This window comes from Lactuca sativa, chromosome 4 (assembly GCF_002870075.4).
Source record: "Lactuca sativa cultivar Salinas chromosome 4, Lsat_Salinas_v11, whole genome shotgun sequence".
NCBI lineage: Eukaryota > Viridiplantae > Streptophyta > Magnoliopsida > Asterales > Asteraceae > Lactuca > Lactuca sativa.
Window position 1 is genome coordinate 107,994,318 of NC_056626.2, and position 19,417 is coordinate 108,013,734.

The 19,417-nt window shown below is 31.5% G+C and overlaps 2 protein-coding genes across 2 annotated transcripts; both read left to right on the forward strand.

The window, feature by feature from the left end:
* The first annotated feature begins 11,962 nt into the window (after window positions 1–11,962).
* LOC111886223 (E3 ubiquitin ligase BIG BROTHER-related) lies at window positions 11,963–14,691 on the forward strand. The gene is made up of 7 exons (XM_023882459.3): window positions 11,963–12,393; window positions 12,743–13,070; window positions 13,199–13,248; window positions 13,774–13,815; window positions 14,049–14,170; window positions 14,273–14,381; window positions 14,470–14,691. The coding sequence occupies exons 1-7, from the start codon at window positions 12,181–12,183 to the stop codon at window positions 14,530–14,532; spliced, it is 927 nt and encodes a 308-aa protein (XP_023738227.1). The 5' UTR covers window positions 11,963–12,180; the 3' UTR covers window positions 14,533–14,691.
* A 1,383-nt stretch (window positions 14,692–16,074) lies between these two features.
* Window positions 16,075–17,524, forward strand: LOC111886246 (prefoldin subunit 5). Its single transcript, XM_023882486.3, has 4 exons — window positions 16,075–16,400; window positions 16,485–16,588; window positions 17,051–17,128; window positions 17,335–17,524. The coding sequence occupies exons 1-4, from the start codon at window positions 16,184–16,186 to the stop codon at window positions 17,416–17,418; spliced, it is 483 nt and encodes a 160-aa protein (XP_023738254.1). The 5' UTR covers window positions 16,075–16,183; the 3' UTR covers window positions 17,419–17,524.
* Window positions 17,525–19,417: the final 1,893 nt, after the last annotated feature.

Here is a 19,417-nt window from a genome sequence, read left to right on the forward strand (position 1 = left end):
TCTTATTCTTTTTTTTTTCCTTGTTAAAATATTGATTATATATTGTTGAAATCTTATTTCATATTTTTTTGTTTTGTTAATGAAATATCATTATTTTATGTTAAAATATCTTTTTTTTTTGTTAAAATATCATTATTTTTTGCTAAAATATCATAAATTTTTGCTAAAATGTCATACGTTATTAAAATTTATGTATTAAAAAAATATTTTCGGATTATAAGTTCAGTTTATTTTAATTTTTTAATATCTGCAGTTGCATGCAGATGTTAAAAAAAACAAACACGCTTCTTATTACAATCTACAGCCGTTTGGTCCACTTCTTATACTGCAGAGGGTTGCAGAGATGGTTCGCAAACTTTATTTATTTTTTTCTTCAAAAAAACAAACACCACAGTTATGTTTTTTTTTGTCCGCAAAGCTTCCTAGCCTCTTCTGTCTGCGCTGCACAGACCACACGCAAACATTAGTCTTCACAGACTGTTTGTTTTTTTTGAAGACTGCAGACCTAAAAATGTCTGCGCGTCCTCTTTTTGACACATATGTGGACCAGAGTCTTCTAACATCTTCTAGCCTAAAAAAACACATATACTTTACTTTTTTTAGTTTTTTTTAATTTATATTTATTCCAACTTTATTAGTGATAAACAATTTGAAAAAAAAAAAGTTACAATACTTACAAAAAAATTCGATGACACAAACATGATATTTTTGACAAATTTATAAATAAAAGTTTATTACAATAATGATCGTTGAAGTTGTTTATATATATATATATATATATATATATATATATATATATATATATATATATATATATATATATATATATATTTTGTGCCAAATTTTATAAAACATTATTAAAAAAAGCATCGTCAATTTCTTAGAAAAAATATTTATGAAACGTTTTTAATTGATTTAATTGAAAAAAAATCGAAATTTATTTCCATTCATTTATATATCAAATTCTTTGATTCATAATTTAAACGTTTAGGCATAACTTTGCGAAAAAAAACTGTTGGTTTTTATTAAATATATACGTTAATTTGTACGATTTTTATTTTCACTTTTTATATAATAATACATAAAAGTTGATTTACATTTATTAATTATTTATAACAAAGTCATAAATATATTAAAAATCACTTTGTAGTTAAAAAATCAGTTTATTTAGATTTTAATTTATTTTAGTAGCCTGCAGATGTTAAAAAAACAAACAGTCTTTTTTTTTCAGACTGCAGACATTTGACCCACCTCTTCTGCTACAGAAGTCTACAGATGTGGTCCGCAGATTGCAGACATTTTGCCTATGAAAAAAACAAACAACACCTTAATGAATCTTGAAGACCTCGAAATTTTGTAGTTATTGAAATTAGCAAACGGTTTTATCTACCTAAATAACTTTATGGTGTGTTTACGGCGACCCTTTATGAATCATGGAGCCAAATATGGATTGTAGCCTTAATTAAATAATTTTATCTAGGGTAATTATTTTTAAAGAATTATTATATCAAACTAATCGGAATCTCATTTTGTAGATGTTAATCCCAAATAACAACACCAGTCTTCATCCTCCTCTTCTTCTACCAACTAAAAACTCTAAAATTCTTTTCAAATCCATCATTCCTAGTGTAAATACTGAAAGATTTAAAATCACTAAATCTCTTATGGAATGTAAGCATAAAGACGGGAATCTATAAGTGTGTATTTTCATAAGATGAAAACATAGTTTGATAGAATGGCTAACCTTGGTATTTAGATTTAGAAGACGTATACCATTTACTGGGTATTGTGCTCTCTTCCCACTTCATTTCATGACTACTTTATGAACAACAAATTGGACAATCCCAATATAACCTTCATGGAGTTTCATGAGTAGTTGATAATAGTTAAAGCTAGCATATAAGAGACTATTAAGTTCGTTAACCCCATCTTGGCCATTGATCTTGGGTCTGCTAAAAGGAAAAGGTTTTCTCATCCTAAATGAATAGGAAAGGCTAAGGTCGGACAGTCTGACCAAGACCATAAGAGAAAGGTCTAAACTGAGATAACTTCCACCACTAATTTGAATGAGGCCATATGTTTCTACGGCCAAACCAAGGGACATTAGAAATGTAGATGCCCTAGATACCTAAATGATATGAAGAAGGGAAAAGGTCAAAGTGGTTGCCAAACCAAGAGACTATCAACAATCTTGAGGACTATCAACAGTCCTACGCGATCACAAGAACCTTATGGGTTATCAACAACCTAATAATACACATAAAAACAATTAACAAATAAGACTCAACTAGTCTAGCATGCACACCACTATGACATATGTAATACAATGAGAAGAATCACCTGAACGAAGAGCTTAAATCCACTACTAAAAGTGTAACACCCAATGTTTTAAAAACCGGTTTTTTAGTTGAACCGGTATGGTGACCGGTTCTCGGTTCGACCGCCGAGTCAACCGGTTTCTATAGTTTTCATGTTTTTTTTTCTATTTTCCTACACATACATAAATATATAAATCATGAATTTGATGTTTACAAATTCAAACATTAAAATACATATAAAAATAAGTTGTAGATGAATCCAAATACATTAAAATAACACATAACCATAAGTTTTAGCGTTTTACATCAATCCATATACGTCAAAAAAAATAAAGTATAATACTGCAACAAAATATAGTTTTAAATGAATAAAAACACATCAAAAAATTTATAACATTTATCATATGTTTTTATTTAGAGAAAACTAAATAGATATGAAAAAAAATCACCAAAGTTTATTGTAAATTGTCCTTTTTCATGTGTTTTTATTCGATTTAACCGGTTCAACCGGTTTATCTTGACCGGTTCAACGTTTTTTTTTCTAAAAACCGACCGGTTCAATCTGGTTCAGAAATCAATGTAAAACGGGTGATAGTTGAACTGCTCCCTCCACCGGTTCCTGGTCCAACCGGTTCGACCGACCGGTTCAAACCGGTTTTTAAAACATTGGTAACACCAGTTTCGAGAAGGTTCATTTCTAACCCTTAACTCTTTAAGTTTGCATTCCTGGTGCGTATGTTATGCGTACTCGAGGTGTACGCATGGCGTACTCATGCATGAGGAACATGGGTTCGTGGGCGTACGCAGGGTGTACTAAGCATGTACGCGGTGCGTACGCTGTTCATACCAAAACCCTAATTTTGAGGGTTTGCATCCTATATAATCCCCTTTATGGACCCAATACCTTCCCCCTCATCAGGCTCCACCTAAAAATCGTCCCTCTAGCTAACCCTAATTGTAGAGAGTGCACGTTAAGCTTATTTGTGTGTTTTGGTGGTATTCTTGAAGAAGAAGAAGAAGAAGAAGAAGAAGAAGGTGGAAGGACTTTGGAGCTTGGAAGAAGTTTAGATATGGGATTCTCACCTTGCTAGCAACCTTCAGGAGGTAAAAAGCTCCTAGCTTGATCATCTTTTCTTATAGATCTAGTTATTCCTTCATTTAGGGCCCAACCTCGGTGATTCTTAATCATGGCATGCTCTTAACCAAATAAGTCGTCCTTTCAGACCCATTGAGGGGTCTTGAGTCATAAAAATGAGATCTTGATGCTTAGTTCTTCCCAATGCATGCTCTAGAATGTCTTTAGGGATTAAGAAGTTAGGATTGTTGATATTAAGCACTTAATGGACATGCAAAGTCATAAAGTTGGAAACTTTATGACTCTTAGTGGTAATTTGGCCTTAGGTCTATAATTGGAACGTAAGAGCTTAATGCATCAAGATTTTATTATGGAAAAAGTGACTTCGGTGCGTACATCGTACGTAGCTTCTGAGTACACCGTGCGTATGGGGTCAACGGCTCGATCCCGGTCAAGGCTCATGTACGCCCAATGTACAAGCTGAGTACGCCCCACATACTCAACTGAGTTAACCGAGTTTACTTGTTGACTTTGACCTTTGACCAAGTTTGACATACGGGTATTTTGGGTACTTTGAGCTGTTAATTAAAATTAGGTCATTGGTATTGGTTAGGTGATTGTTGAGCCAATTTTTGGAGTCGTTCACGGTGTTGTGCATTTTTCCTTTTCTTGTCCGATTGTGAGATGAGTTCTTCCTCATTATCCTTGGGGGTCGAAGGCACCGATGTCGACCCGATAAATTAGGTATCCTGGTTTGAAGGATATTGATATGCTATAGTGACCTGTTAGATCTGTATGATTAAATGTATTAGATGTTTATCCTGTGTGTGTGTGTGTGTATATATATATATATATATATATATATATATATCGAAATATGTTCATTGGGTTGAGGTCACTGCTTTATGTGGTAGTCAAACAGATTGATGAAATCCAATCGGGAGATTGTGGGTCAGGGTAATCCAACCGGGAGGTTGTGGGCCAGGGTAATCCAACCGGGAGGTTGTGGACCCAGTGTTATGGCAATCCAACTGGGAGGTTGTGGGCCCAACATGCATCATATATGTCTATTTATTTGTTATGTGTGGTATCTTGGGGAATCTCATTAAGCGTTGGACTTACGGTTTTAGTTTATATTTCAGGTACTCCAGATGATCGGGGCACTGCGACGGCGTGATCGGGCACATCATCCTTGATTTGATTTGATATGATTTCCTGGGATACTTTGATTTATGATTTTCTACTTTTGAAACAATGATTTGTAAACAATGATGTTTTGGGTTGTATTTTTAAATGAAATTTTTTACTGTGATTTTGAGATGTTACACAAAGTCCCACAGAATCAGCTATATGAAGCTCCCAAACCAATCACAAGCTAAACCTCATAATATAGCTCAACACATCTCAAAGTTTGATAAAAAGTCATACTAGTAAAAAAGTCAACGACCAACGGTCAAAGTCAACAACCAAAAGCCAACATAGTTGATCACCACATCGTGGACATGCACCTGCCATAATGCGACAATCCCTCAACAAAACAGTCGTGAAGAATCCACTCTACGTTGTCACAATGTGAAAACTGTCCATAAACCACTTAATGGGTTAAGCTCTTAATCCATTAAGTCACATATTCATCTCTTCCAGAATACTTCCATATGTCTATAAGCTTCATAAAAGCCCTTGCTTTATGGACATGCATGTCCAATGCATGTCTTGAACTTGGTTAGGTGAAAATGGTGAAAATAAGGTCAAAATCCCATGTATTAAACCAAAACTCAACCAAAATCCAGATTTAGCACACCAAAACTCAAAGAGACCCCAAGGATACATAAAGTTGCCAACTTTATGGAATCCAATTAATCAAACTACCCCAAACATGAATAACAAAGCATAAAAGACTAAATCTAGAAGCATAACACAAAAAAATAGAATTTGAGGGCTTGCAATGGTCCAAAATATGTGCTCTAAGGTGGTGACAGAACTTGTTTGTTGGAACTATGCACCAAGACCACATTCTTTTTCTCCAAGGCATCAAAACAAAACGAAAAGCTCACAAATTGGTGAAAGAGGATATGGGAGGCTCAAAGTTGTGAAATTGAGGCCATGGTTTCATTTAGGAAGGTTGTAGGCCGAAGAGGATGTCCTAACCTTGAAGTTATAGACTTTAAAAACGGAAGAAACCCTAAAAGATCATGGGCTTGGGCTGCCACAGCCACCACGTCGTGGCGCTTACTAGAAACGCATGATCATAAAAAGTCGTGTCACCTCGTGGTGCTTCCTAGACACGCGTGATCATAAAAAATCATGCCACGTCGTGGGTATCCATACACCACGTCGTGGAAAATAATTTTCCTCAAAAACCAAACCTAGACTCCTTCAGGTCACCACCGATCCATCCTGCAAAATAGGTGTTACACTTTTTAAAATATGTTTCACCATAAAACCATATACTTGTGAAATTCTCAATCAAACACATATATTAACAGGTAGATACAATATATAAAACCAAAAACACATATAGCGAAGATATTGTTGGAATAATCTACAAATATCAAAATAATAATCTATAAAACTAATTGGATATGAACTTATTGGGTCGCATACTCAGATACATACTAATATTATGGTGTGTAAATCTATTTGTTATCATTTGATAAATAATTAGATAATAGTTGTTCAATATTTATTGTTCAAAGACATAATAAATAGATAAATATTTTATTTATCAAATATTATATAAAAGTGTTTTTAATTAAAATTTTAATTTAATTAATATTTAGAATTAATTGATCATGAATTTGGGCTTTTACTTTAAAGGTAAGAGAAAAAACTTTAATAGTCCACCAACTAAGTATTAATGGATATTCTTATGACTTAATCGCATAACAATCATTAACATAAACTAAGACCATCCAGTATGGGCAACGCCATACGGCGTTATGCTAATTTGGCAGCTCCCATAATGGCGACATAACACCAGAACATCGCCCCCCTCTCATGTTATTTGGTGTTATGTTAAGAAATATTACCATGGCCACGACAAGTAACATGAGAATCAACCAATCAAAATCCATTATCTCTCTCTCTCTAACTCTCTTTGTATCTCTTAACATGTTATAACATTTGCACACCATTTCCTACATAAATCAAATGGTGTTAAGGATGACATGGAATATGAGTTGGCAAATTTTGGGTATGATAACATGTCTTAACATGTTTCCCACACCCACCAGCCTAACATACTAACATATGTACTTTTTTCCTTAATTGCTTGTGATAGGCTCCGTCGTCTGCTCTCTGTCCTTACTCTTTTTGTTCGTTTAGTGGTTTGATATGTTGTTTGGTCTAACGACCATTGTTCCTGCTTTATGTGGAAATATGTGAATGTCACATATTTGTGTTAACTTTTCTCTACACCAACAATCGATGTATTAATTATTGAACCCTGTACAGTTGATGTTAGTTGATGTAGTAAGTTCTAATTGGATCAATGTATATTAGGGATAATTACAAATTTAAATTCTTAAATGTTTGACATTTATATAATTGTTTTGAAATCATTAATCCCTAACGTTTGTGTTATAGTTACTTTTAGAACAAATAAATAATTAGTTTAAATTATTTATTTATTATTATTGATTGTTTTCTTCATGTCTTGGCAATCATTAAAAATCAATTTAATTGGAAATGGGTTCTCATAAAGTTTTGATGTTTTTAAATACTTTTAGAAAGTATCAATATAATTACTATTTTGCATACTTGATATAATGAAACCATAAAAGCCATTTATCATATTATTAGGTATTTATATGTTGTTCTTGTATTTTTTTTTTTGACATATTTTGGTTGCTTATGATTATTGTTACAATTATAGTTCGTGGTGAATGTTTTTGGTTATCTATACTTGTGTATTTGATGCATCAATTAGTTTCTTATTGTATTTTAATTGTTCTTGTGATAATATGTATTACAAAGAGGAAACCCTAGCAAATCAGACACCAAATGGGTCAAAAACCAAGACTTAATTGGAAACTAACGCCCAAGCTATCATGCCTACTTGGGAGCAATTAACAAGGCTTAAATCAAAACAACTCAAAGTCATACAAACGCACCAAGAGTCGATTCACAACCCAACATGCTCCACCGAGGTGAGGCTTACCATACTTGGCACCAACCAACAAGGCCTAAGACAAGCCAGTTAGATGGGATACACACCAATAGTCGATTCGCCAAGTAGGTAGCCCAACAAGTTTAGTCCAAGATAGGGTTGCCACCTTTCCTTTCTTCTCATCGAATCGCTTGGCAATGCCTCCCTACCATCAAAGGTAGGTCGTGGTGGGCAACATTGGCCAATTGCCGATTGAAATAACATACCCTTCTTCGTCGTATAATATTTATGATTTCTCTAAATTTTCCAATAATTGCTTTGCATGCACCTATCCACCAAATATTATGTTCTCATGCTACATTAACAAGCAAAATGTTAAAGCTCAATAATAACAACAACGTGAATCTTAAATTGCTCACTTAAATATGTGCAAAACAACATTTTCATGGGTATAGTACAACAACCATAAAACTAATTACAAAATATGTATAAAAAAGACTAAAAAACATACGGAAATCTTGTTTTCACAAGTGAAATCTTAAAATGAAGATTTTCACAGCTCTACATATGAAAATGTTGCTTTAACAAATATAATACAACATATATATATATATATATATATATATATATATATATATATATATATAAAGAGAGAGAGAGAGAGAAAAAAAAAGTGAATATGTGGTTGTTATGTACCTAAATTTAGGTATAAAACCTTTTAAACGACGTTTGTTTTAAATAAAACAAATACAATTTCTTTTTTTCTTAAGTTTGTTTTAATAGAATACCATTGAATCGAGTTCAATTTATGGAATGAAAAAGATCAATTATATATCATTTTATTGCAAAACATCATTGAAGTTTATAGGGAATGTAAAAAAAACTTTTTGACAAATATAACTCTAACATTTTGTCCTTCAATTGCAAAACTATATCGAATGATTTGTGAAAAGCTTGATTGAGTTATTGCATATTTCTTTTATATTTTATTCTATTAATTTTCATTTAAAACTAAGTGGGGTTGATTAAATGATTATGACTTTTAATGTTTTAAGTTCTTAGACACAATGAAGAAAAATAACATAAATTTGATCGGTTTAGTAAGTAACATGATTAAGGAAGAATAATTAACGAAATATCATGATTAGTTTGGATATACCAGCCACATATTCCCTAAGCCGATATATATATATATATATATATATATATATATATATATATATATATATATATATATATATATATATAGAGAGAGAGAGAGAGAGAGAGAGAGGTTCAAATGTTTTTAACAACTATTGTGTGCCTGTGTGCACCAATAAGAATTCAGGAAATAATTAATTATTAAATAAATCATTTAAGGGTATTATAGTAATCTTGGCATATTTAAATATGGTAGATAATTAATATGTTCTTAATTATTCCTTTAAATATGGGATGTAGTCAAAATCTGTTGAAAAAAACCCTAGCCGATCACGTATCCAACGATTTATCCTCCCTCTCGTTTTCCCAGCATTGGTCCCTGCTATTCAACGGGGTTTCGGAGGTTTTGGGCTACCGTAGAAGGGGAGATGTGCTAGAGGTTCGATCAGAGGGCAGGAGGGGTTCCGACGAATCTTCATAGGCCTTGATCGATGGGAACAGAAGAGAAAGAAAGCGAGGGGAGGAGGCATCGATCTCCGATGAGTGACTAGACCGAAGAACAAAGGGAGAAGCAGCGGGGTGGGGCTGTTGCTCCGATCGAAGAAGGTCAGGAGGTGGAGAGGATGTGGTGGTGGTCACTGATTCTTCTTCTCCGGTGAAATCTAGGTATTTTTTTTATTCATGTCTTCTGATTATGGTTTTAGTTAATTATTTATATGTCAATTAGTTTATTTGTCAAGACAGGAAAAATAAAAAAACATTGCAAGATAGGATAAGTAAAATAACATGTTGTTAGAATATATTGATTTGAAGATTACATTATGTTAGAATAAGTTACAATTTTTTAATGTTTGCTATATTCTATCAGAATTACAACCCACATTGCCAATTTAAAATATTGTATGCATTCTGCCAAAATTTAAAATGACATATATATATTCTGTCAGAATAATGATAGTGCAGTAATGGTAATTGCACTTTAGAGTTAATGATTCTTTTAGAATTTGTGTTTGCCTTTTTTGTAATAGATTTGCTATGATATTTTTCCACATAATGAACAGGTTCAGTAAAATCATTCTTAAAGAATACGATATTTTTTTTAACCATTCTTAGTTTTTGTTGCATTTTTTATAGGAATTTATTGGAGAATGGTTTGAAGACATGATAGGAAATGCTTGAAGAATGAATCAAAGATTGATCACACTCACATTTTAAGAATCTTGTTATGTTTTAAAGAATTACACTTGTTATTCTTTCAGAGTTTTGTTATTATTCAAGAATGTTCTTTGTATCACAATCATACAATGTAATTATTTGATATATTATTAGTGCAAGAAGACATGTATTCTTTATAAAATGTTAGTGTTGATAATATGTTCTATACTTCTTTAAGCATGTTAATATATATATATATATATATATATATATATATATATATATATATATATATATATATATAAATATTGAATATAATCATATTCTGCAAGAATAAAATCAAAAATATATTTACTAGTTTATGGTTGATTTTTATGTCATTCTAACAGAATGAAATTGGATATTATTAAAAATTATATTCGAATTAAATTTAAAAAATTCAGATTTTTAAAAATAAAGGTATTAATTAACCCTTAAAATCTGGAAATTTCCTTTTTTAATATAGGTTAATTGACCAAAATACCCTTATGTTGAAATTTATGTGATTATATGTTACATGTTACCCTATTTTAATATCATAGACCCTCAGATCAAGATCATTGATTCTATTCCATCCGTTGGTCCAGATTTGTGCTTACGGGCACACAATAGATGTCAAGAACATTTGAACCTAGCCCTATATATATATATATATATATATATATATATATATATATATATATATATATATATATAGAGAGAGAGAGAGAGAGAGAGAGAGAGAGAGAGAGACACACACACACACACGAAAAAGCTTATTTTAATTCGTATATTGTTATCAACTTGTCTCATTTTCTCTAGAGATAATTTATTCGTAGATACGACACAAACGTTTAAAAGATGAAAAATATTTTTTTACCTTATATATGAGACCATAGTCTAATAGTCATGCCCATTTTGAGCGTGTTCGACAAAACTAGCTAGTAGCGAGTAGCTGCTAGCCGATAATGTTTTGTTAAACGCTACGTGATGTAGATTTTAGATTTAGAGTGTTTAACTAAACACTTAAAATTGCTAAATGAAGTTTTTTGTTCAAATAAAACGTTTTATCAAACTCTAAAAACTGAAACCTCTCAAACGTTTCATCCCAAACACATTTTAAAAATAACATTTTCATAGTCCAATATGATTTTTCCTTGGCCCATTGATAATATATTATTCATTTGATGATTTCGTAGGTGCTATCGACGAAATTAATGATTATTTTTGAAAATTTTCCAACTTTTATAAATATCTTAAATTACAGTAAATTAGATTAAATGTTATTAACCTTTTTCATTCAAAAATTATTGTTAGATAAACATAACGTATGATGATGAATTATTATTACTATAACATTTAAAATTAGTTAAAATATCTAAACACCAATGATATATACTTATAATTTCATTTAAGTCCATCAAAATTTGTTTTGTAGTAATTAAACTCTAATTTTTTATTTATTTATTTATTATTATTATTTTTTTTGCATTCTGTTAAAATATATAATAATTATATATATTATTTCACTAGGGGGAGATATTCAAATAGGAATAAAAGAAGGTTATGAATCTCTTATGAACCAAATTCACTACTAAATTGTAAATACAAACTATTAGGCTGAAATGGGCACTATGAATTTAACCGTAAATAACACCAAATCATTACAATTATTAAACTTAACTGTGAATTTATAGTTATTATGAATTTATAGTTATTAAACTGTAAATACAAAACACTACCTCCATTTTCAGCCAAATTATTTATGTCCACAATTTCTATACGAATGTGGTTCGTAAGTGGTTTATAACTTTTTATTCACTATCAAATCTATTTCTATGTCAGTAATATTTATTTGTTTTTTTTGATAGATTTGAAAATCATGAAGTAATTATTAAAAAAAATAGAAAATGGAATCTATAATTATATATATATATATTTTTTTAATTTTTGATTATAAGAGTAAAATATGAACAGTTTCAATAATTCAGTGGCAAATTATTTAATGAAAAAAATTTAATGACTAAATATGAAAAAAATCCTTTCAAGTCATTATCCCCAAATTAGAAATTAATGGACAAAATTTATGTAATTACTTGTTACATAAAATTTTGAATTCAAATATCACAAATTTTTATTGGAATGACCATTTGCTTGTCCTGTTAGGTTAGCCTGACCCGTTGGTTAACCGACACCGATCTCTCTTTCTATATTCATCGCTTTCGATTGCGGTGAAGAGATTGCGTTTGGTACTCCTGTTGTGTTCTTCCTGTTGTCTCTCTGAAATCAATCATCGCCCCAAAGAATTTTTGATTCATTCCCTCTTTCATTCACCTTAACAATTTGCTTCTTCAAAACCCTAGTTCATGGACAACTCCAAAGACCAAGGCAGCAAGATCGCCAACACCGATGAAAACCCTAGCAGCAATACTCAATCACCTGTTGATTCTTCCCTTATTCCTGCTGCCACTGTAGAAAATGGCAATCCAAACCGCCCTTCTGCGGCTCCTAGAACTCCCTTTACCAATCTAAGTCAGGTCGATGCTGATCTTGCCCTCGCTCGTACACTACAAGACCAGGTATATCTCTTCGTATCTGTAGACTGAGGTTTGTTTTTTATTTGGATTGCAAGTTCTTTGTCTTTTATTCTTTGTTTTAAACTAGGTGGAGTTTGAGGGTATGAAATTCATTATTTTGAACTCTGGCCTTGATTGTTTCTAGTAAGATTCTTGCTCCAATTGAAACTAATATTTAGGGGCGAGATGCAAGCATCGGTCTTATTGTGCTGTGCATGAACCCTAAATTTAAATAAGAACATCATGATATTGATTGTTTGATAGTTTTGTGGGTAGTGGGTTTGTGGTTTTCTCTTATGTGATATCTCCTGTTAGATTTTTTTCCTTATGAAATTGTGATTGGATTCAATAGGAAAGGGCATATATGATGTTGAGAATGAATGGCGATGGGAGTGACCATGAGAGTTGGGAAACAGGAAGTTATGTGCATGATGATGATGATGAATTTGATCATCACAACAGTGAATACGAGGGTTCTGAAGCCAATGAGGAAGAAGAAGATGCATTTGATGTCCATGCTCATCTTGATCTTGGATCTGGAGAGGAGGATAGAGGTAACCACGGTGTTGAATTAGATCCTGCTTCTTTCCCAGATGATGAGTCATATGCAAGAGCTTTACAAGATGCTGAAGATCAAGAAATGGCTGCTAGATTATTGGCCCTCACTGGCATACATGAAAGTGAGTTCTTATCATGAATTTCATTTTCTTATTATTTTACCATCTTTATGATCATGTCATGTCGACATTGATTCATATCCTTTCAGTGGAAAACATAGATGTCTAACAAAGTCTTTGCTTATTGCCAGTGGTTACAGAGGAAGATGATGATATTGATGATCACGGTGGTAATTCTCAGGTGATAATTTGTTATGCCCTTTGGTTCATAATTATTATTTAGATGAATAACAAAAACATGAAGATAATGATTCTTCTTATCTGATGATTTCAACGATATTTCTGGAAGAGTAGTTAAAACTTGTAACACTAACAGCGATAATAGTAATGCATATAGATTCAACAATCCAACATGTTACAATATCCCCTTTAAGTAATTAATCCGTTTTCTTGTTGTGATAATAACTATACTACTGTTGAATGATATAAGTGTAAAAGATCAAATTCCAAGTATGATAAGCACATCAACTAGTATCCAAAAGCCTCATTATGTACTATGAGTGTATTTATTAGGAAAAAATAATTTAAAATCCTAGACTAACTGAATTAAGAAACTGAATCTGAGGCATCTACACTCTACACTATAAAAACAAGGGTGATATTACTAAAAAAACACGATATACTTTCATCGTTTAATTGATTGTTCAATGGTTAAATCTGTAAAAATCAGTTTGTTATGTTAATTATGTTTTGTTTTGTTTTCCAGGGTACATGGGATGATGTTGACCCAGATGAACTATCATATGAGGTAATAATTTAATTTGTAATCTACTTATTATAATTTCATTTCTTACACAAGGAGTTGCTCTTGTTTGTGCAAAAGACATAAATGCCCTCTTCCTTTGTCATTGAAAACAGTCTTGGAAAACTTGAACTGGTTGGTATAAATGGGACAACATTTGCAAGCTCTCGATCTCCTGTGCAAAAGACATAAATGACCTCTCCTTAACATTTTATCTAAATATATGTAAATTGTTTTAGGAATTACTTGCACTTGGTGAAGTGGTGGGGACAGAAAGCAGAGGGCTCTCTGCTGATTCAATTTCTTCTTTGCGCTCAGTAGTATACAAGATCCAGAATAATCAAAACGGAAGCAGTGATACGTAAAACACAACAAACAAACTCTTCTATTTTTTTTTTATTTTTTTTATTCCTCATTTTATTTATTCTGATACTATTTGTTTGTTTATTAATTTTGATTGCAGATGTGTTATTTGTCGGTTAGATTATGAAGATGGGGAAAACTTGATCTTGCTGTCTTGTAAACACTCTTACCATTCTGAATGCATAACCAACTGGTTACAAATCAACAAGGTATGTCAAATCACTCCCCATTTTTATTTTTATTTTTATTATTATTAAGTCTGCATTATAAGAAGACACTTGTACTATTGTGGTGCAGGTGTGCCCTGTTTGCAGCACGGAGGTGTCAACATCATCCGGAACTGGAACCACAGGCTGTTGACTCGGATGATGAATGAATTGATGGATGGTTTTATCTTTTTACTATTGTGTGAAAACTGAAAAACACCAGACCATAAATAATATGATTTCTGACAATTGTATTGTTTGTTACTTGTTAGTTATATATTATAATCTCTATATAATATGCTGTAGTTGGTTAGCTACCTACCTTACCTTTTTCATGGAACTTTGGTATTTTTCTCATTTCTCATTTGTATGAAGAATGTGTATTGGATCCTGACTCTTAAGTCAATTTTTGGAATCGTTGTTACAAATTCTAGAGGTATTGGTATTGATAATGATAGTAACGACAACGATGCATTCATGTTGAAGTTACAAGATAATCAATTTCAAACGATTTGTTTCCTCTATATTTGGATGACACTACACTGTTATAATACGACAAAATGAATGTATTGTATGGTCTTATAAGAAGAGAAACTCAATTCGAAAAAATTGAGGATTCGTAAAGCACATCGAAGTTGTGTGATTGTTTGCAAGGATTTCGATATTGAATACCTAGGTCAAATTTGGAAGCCCCTCCATATACATATTTTCAATTCAAGATTCTATTAGTAACAAATATGTAAAAAATTTATTTTATTGATAAGTATTTTTTTTTTCCAGCACCATATTAATAATTGATAAAGAATAAATTCTTTTATTTAAATTTATAATTCTATGGAACAACCATTATACATTGTTTCTAAAAAAACCATCCATATTTTCAAATTATTGTATCATAATATCAAATTCAAAACTGAACATATCAACTTTTTGTTATTTATAAATAAACATCTATACTGATATATTTATAATAATGTTTTTTTCAAAATTTGAATGGCATTCACAATGTGAACGAATATATAAGGTTCACATATATTATGCAACATTACAATTTCATCCTTAAATTTAAATCCTTTTGGTCAAAACATGTTTAAGCACTCATGGTCAGCAAAGATTTTGAGTTTTACCTCATAAAAATACCAACAATGCATTATATAACAACTCCATTCGTTATTGAAAAAAGTTTTCTTTTGTTCTTCAAGACATCCAACCTTTGACGAATCCACTTGGACACATTTTCACTCACCATATAACCCACAAGCTACACTTATTAAGCCAAAATTCACGTGTACATATACAAAATGTCTTGTAATCTTTCGTTGTAAAGAAGTACGGAATATATCGATATGAATGTTCATTTATAATGAATAAAATATTATAAAATTTTTCCTTCAATAAGAAATAAGTCCTTAAGAACAAAAAAGAAAGATAATGAATTTTTTAGAACAAGAAAAACCTGCAACCACAAATAATAATGATTAGATACAGTTTTATAAAAATAGAGATTATTTAAAAAATAAAAGCCAATGTAATGGCATACTAACTTCTTCTAACAACTAACTATCCATTCAAAATAATAATAATAATAATAATAATAATAATAATAATAATAATAAAGATAGTATAGTTAAATCAGATATTAGCCGGGCCATTGTGAAGTTTACTTTGTTAGCCCTAATAAAATCTACAACATAATTTTTTCATCGATCAAAGTAGCTGTGTCACAAAAATTGTGTCTATTGCAAGGGTTTTTGTAGAAAATATTAGGCGTGATTAGAGAGAGGGTTTTGTAGAAAACATAAAAAATGGCGTCGAGAGGAGGAGGAGGAGGAGGAGGAGGAGCAGTCGGAGGGAGAATACCGGAGTTGGAGAAGATGAGCGTCGAACAGCTGAAAGCAATCAAAGAACAGACCGATCTAGAAGTCAATCTTCTTCAAGACAGCCTCACTAACATCCGAACCGCCACTACTCGTCTCGATCTCGCTTCCATAGCTCTTCAAGATCTCTCCATCCGACCTCAAGGTCTTCACATCACCGTATACGCACATGTTTTTCTTTGTGAAGTTTTGTTAGTTCAGTGTTCTTAATTCCTTCTCCATGTTACAGGAAAGAAAATGTTGGTTCCTTTAACAGCCTCCCTCTATGTTCCTGGCACCCTCGATGACGCTGAAAAAGTTCTCGTTGACGTTGGTACTGGATATTTTATTGAGGTTCGTACCATCGTTTACTATTATCGTGCTATGCTTTTGCAAATAGAACGCTCATAGTATTCCTATTCCTATTGGTAGCAATTGCTCTAGGGTTTAATGTAGATTTTGATATTCTTTCTGGAAACATTTTTACTCTGAATGCGAGTTAAGAGGAGTTGAGAAGAGAGGGATTCCCATTTTATATTTCTATGCTTCATGCTTCTAGTTTTGGGATCTAATCCAGGCTACAAAGACTCACATCTCCTATCCGAGAACTAGAGAGCAAGAAAAGTTTGAGAACCTAAAACTTTACATGACTTTTTGAAGATCAAAACCGTGTATACAACTTGTAATCTTTGTGAATCTAGATAATCTACAGAAGCTGCATCTAGATTGAGTTTGCCCTTTACATTTTGTGTTATCATTTCTCAATATAACATTTTCTCCCTTTATCTTTATTTGTATGTGTATGTGTGTGAATAGAAAACAATGGAAGAAGGGAAGGATTATTGTGAACGTAAAATCAACCTGCTGAAATCAAATTATGACCAACTTTTAGAGGTATGTTTTCTTTCAATAAATCTCTGTGTTTTTGCATTTCTTCACTAATAGTAATAGGCAACAACAATATGTAAACCTAAAACTTGTAATTTAAGTATATTCTATTATGTGTAAAAACTAAAAAGCTAAAAGTAGATTGCCTATATTGGTAATAAGAGTAAAATAAGTTGTTGTTTTGTGATTATTATTATTATTTATTTGTGAAGGTTGCAAGCAAGAAGAAAAGCATAGCCGATGAGGCAGGAATGGTGTTGCAAGCCAAACTGAAACAACTCTCTGCTGCATCATAAATTTCATGGTTTTATTTATCGGATACTGTATTTTTGTTATGGGTTTTTATTGGATTTTAAAGTAATGTATAACTTTTCATGCATCAAGTACAAGTCATTATATCAACATCTGTTTAGGGAACCAAAATGATTTTCCCTCTTTCATACAACTTAGCTTTGCTCAAAATGCTTATGCACAAATGATGTAGTTTTTGCCGAGCAAAATGAATGTTATTGGTTTCGAGTTCACATTAAAAATATGGAATGATGAAAAATCTGTCGTGAACTTGTTTTCAACATACAAGTGTTTGTTATAACGTTTGAGATGATGATGACGATTTGGATTATAATTTTGTAATCTATTTGCATTGAACTTGTTAAAAGTTATTTTATTTATTTACCGATTTAACTTTTCTGTATTGCGTTGTTTCTAATATAATTATTTGTAATGATAAATGCAAGGTAACAAAACGAACTATTACATGAATAATTTTGGATAAGATTATATCCTAAAACACATGCTAGATTGTGACACACATGATTATGTGGATTGTCTCATTGGAAGGAGAAAAATTATGATTATGGAATATGCTCTATAATCGTGATTACAAGCATCTTGTAACTTTTCGATGCTTAATTTTGCTTTGACTGTGAAGGGATTAATCATCATAAATTGTTTGTTAGCTTTCTCTTGCAATATTAAGGACTTTTTAAACCAGGTAGCCCGTGTGACCCCTCAAATTTCATCTAGAAGCTTCTTATTTTTCGTATTTTTTTATATTGCGGTGCAACTTCGGTAAAAGTATGGGTTATCTTATACTATTATAAATCCAAAATATTTGAAGGCCAAATTTAATAGTCAATTTTTTTTTAAAATAGCCCAAAATGTTTAAGCCCAATCTTTTAATGAAATAAAAAATAGCCTAATGTCCAAATCTTGTATCCATTTGATAAAAAAAACATGAAAAAACAGAAGGCTGATCGATCATCCCCTGCTGCCTTCTCTGAGTTGCTGTTGCTAATCCGTCATTCACTGTTGCCGTTTGCTGACGACGTCTAACGACCATCTCTGACCAACGGGTTTCAAGTTCACATAGTCACATTGCACAATGAAGCAAGTAAGTTAACTCAATCTTATTCCTATTATTTATTGTTAGATTATTTTAAATTTTCATTATTTGATATTATGTTGAAACTTGAAAAACTAGAAATTAGCGTTTGTTTAATTAGGGACTTAGGGTTAATAGTTAGTGATTATTTGTTGTTAGAAACTTGAAATTAGGTTTATAGTTGATTTTGATTGTAGGGTTCTATTAACAATTTTTTCAAAAGATAGACAATTGTGTTTTTCAGCAATGAAATTGTTGAAGACCGATTTGTGAAATAGAATATCTTATAGTCTATTTGTCACTTTATTATGTCTAATGAAATTGTGGTTTTTGTTTGTTTGTTTTTATTTTATTTTATTTTATATTATGTGAATTTTTTATGCTACCTTTTTTCTTATCATATATTACGCGGAATTCAAGTGATTGATCGTGCTGATAAAGCGTGCACTTGAGTAAAGGAAATAATTTGGTGAAGAGGTTGATCCAGTTGAGCTCGGTAAGAGTTGGTTTCATGGGGTTGTTTGTCCGATAGTTATGTTCATGTGTTCCGCTTACCTTCATCCTCTTCAACAAACCATCATAAATACTTAACCTTATTTTTTTTCCTTTATCACTCGCATTTCCTGCTCATTAATATACAAACTATAAAGAAATCAAATTTGCTATAAAGATGAAAGCTAAAAATCGATTTATTGATGTAGGATAAGAAGCAAATATGGCTTCAAAGTCAAATTACAAAATTATTGACCGTACAAATTTAAGATCCTATAGAATATAACAAATTGGTCCAATAACTTTTGTGAGAATTATACTTCATTCAAATTCAGTAATTCACTATAACAAAGAAACCAAATTTGCTAAAAAAAATTAGATGTATTGACCTTCCATGGATCCAATAAGTCCCGTGAACC

Coding starts and splice junctions, on each gene's coding strand:
- LOC111886223 (XM_023882459.3), top strand. CDS start 12,181: ATGGACAACTCCAAAGACCAAGGCAGCAAGATCGCCAACACCGATGAA. Junction 12,394..12,742: donor CTCGTACACTACAAGACCAG/GTATATCTCTTC, acceptor TGGATTCAATAG/GAAAGGGCATATATGATGTT. Junction 14,382..14,469: donor ACTGGTTACAAATCAACAAG/GTATGTCAAATC, acceptor ATTGTGGTGCAG/GTGTGCCCTGTTTGCAGCAC.
- LOC111886246 (XM_023882486.3), top strand. CDS start 16,184: ATGGCGTCGAGAGGAGGAGGAGGAGGAGGAGGAGGAGCAGTCGGAGGG. Junction 16,401..16,484: donor TCTCTCCATCCGACCTCAAG/GTCTTCACATCA, acceptor TCCATGTTACAG/GAAAGAAAATGTTGGTTCCT. Junction 16,589..17,050: donor GTACTGGATATTTTATTGAG/GTTCGTACCATC, acceptor GTGTGTGAATAG/AAAACAATGGAAGAAGGGAA.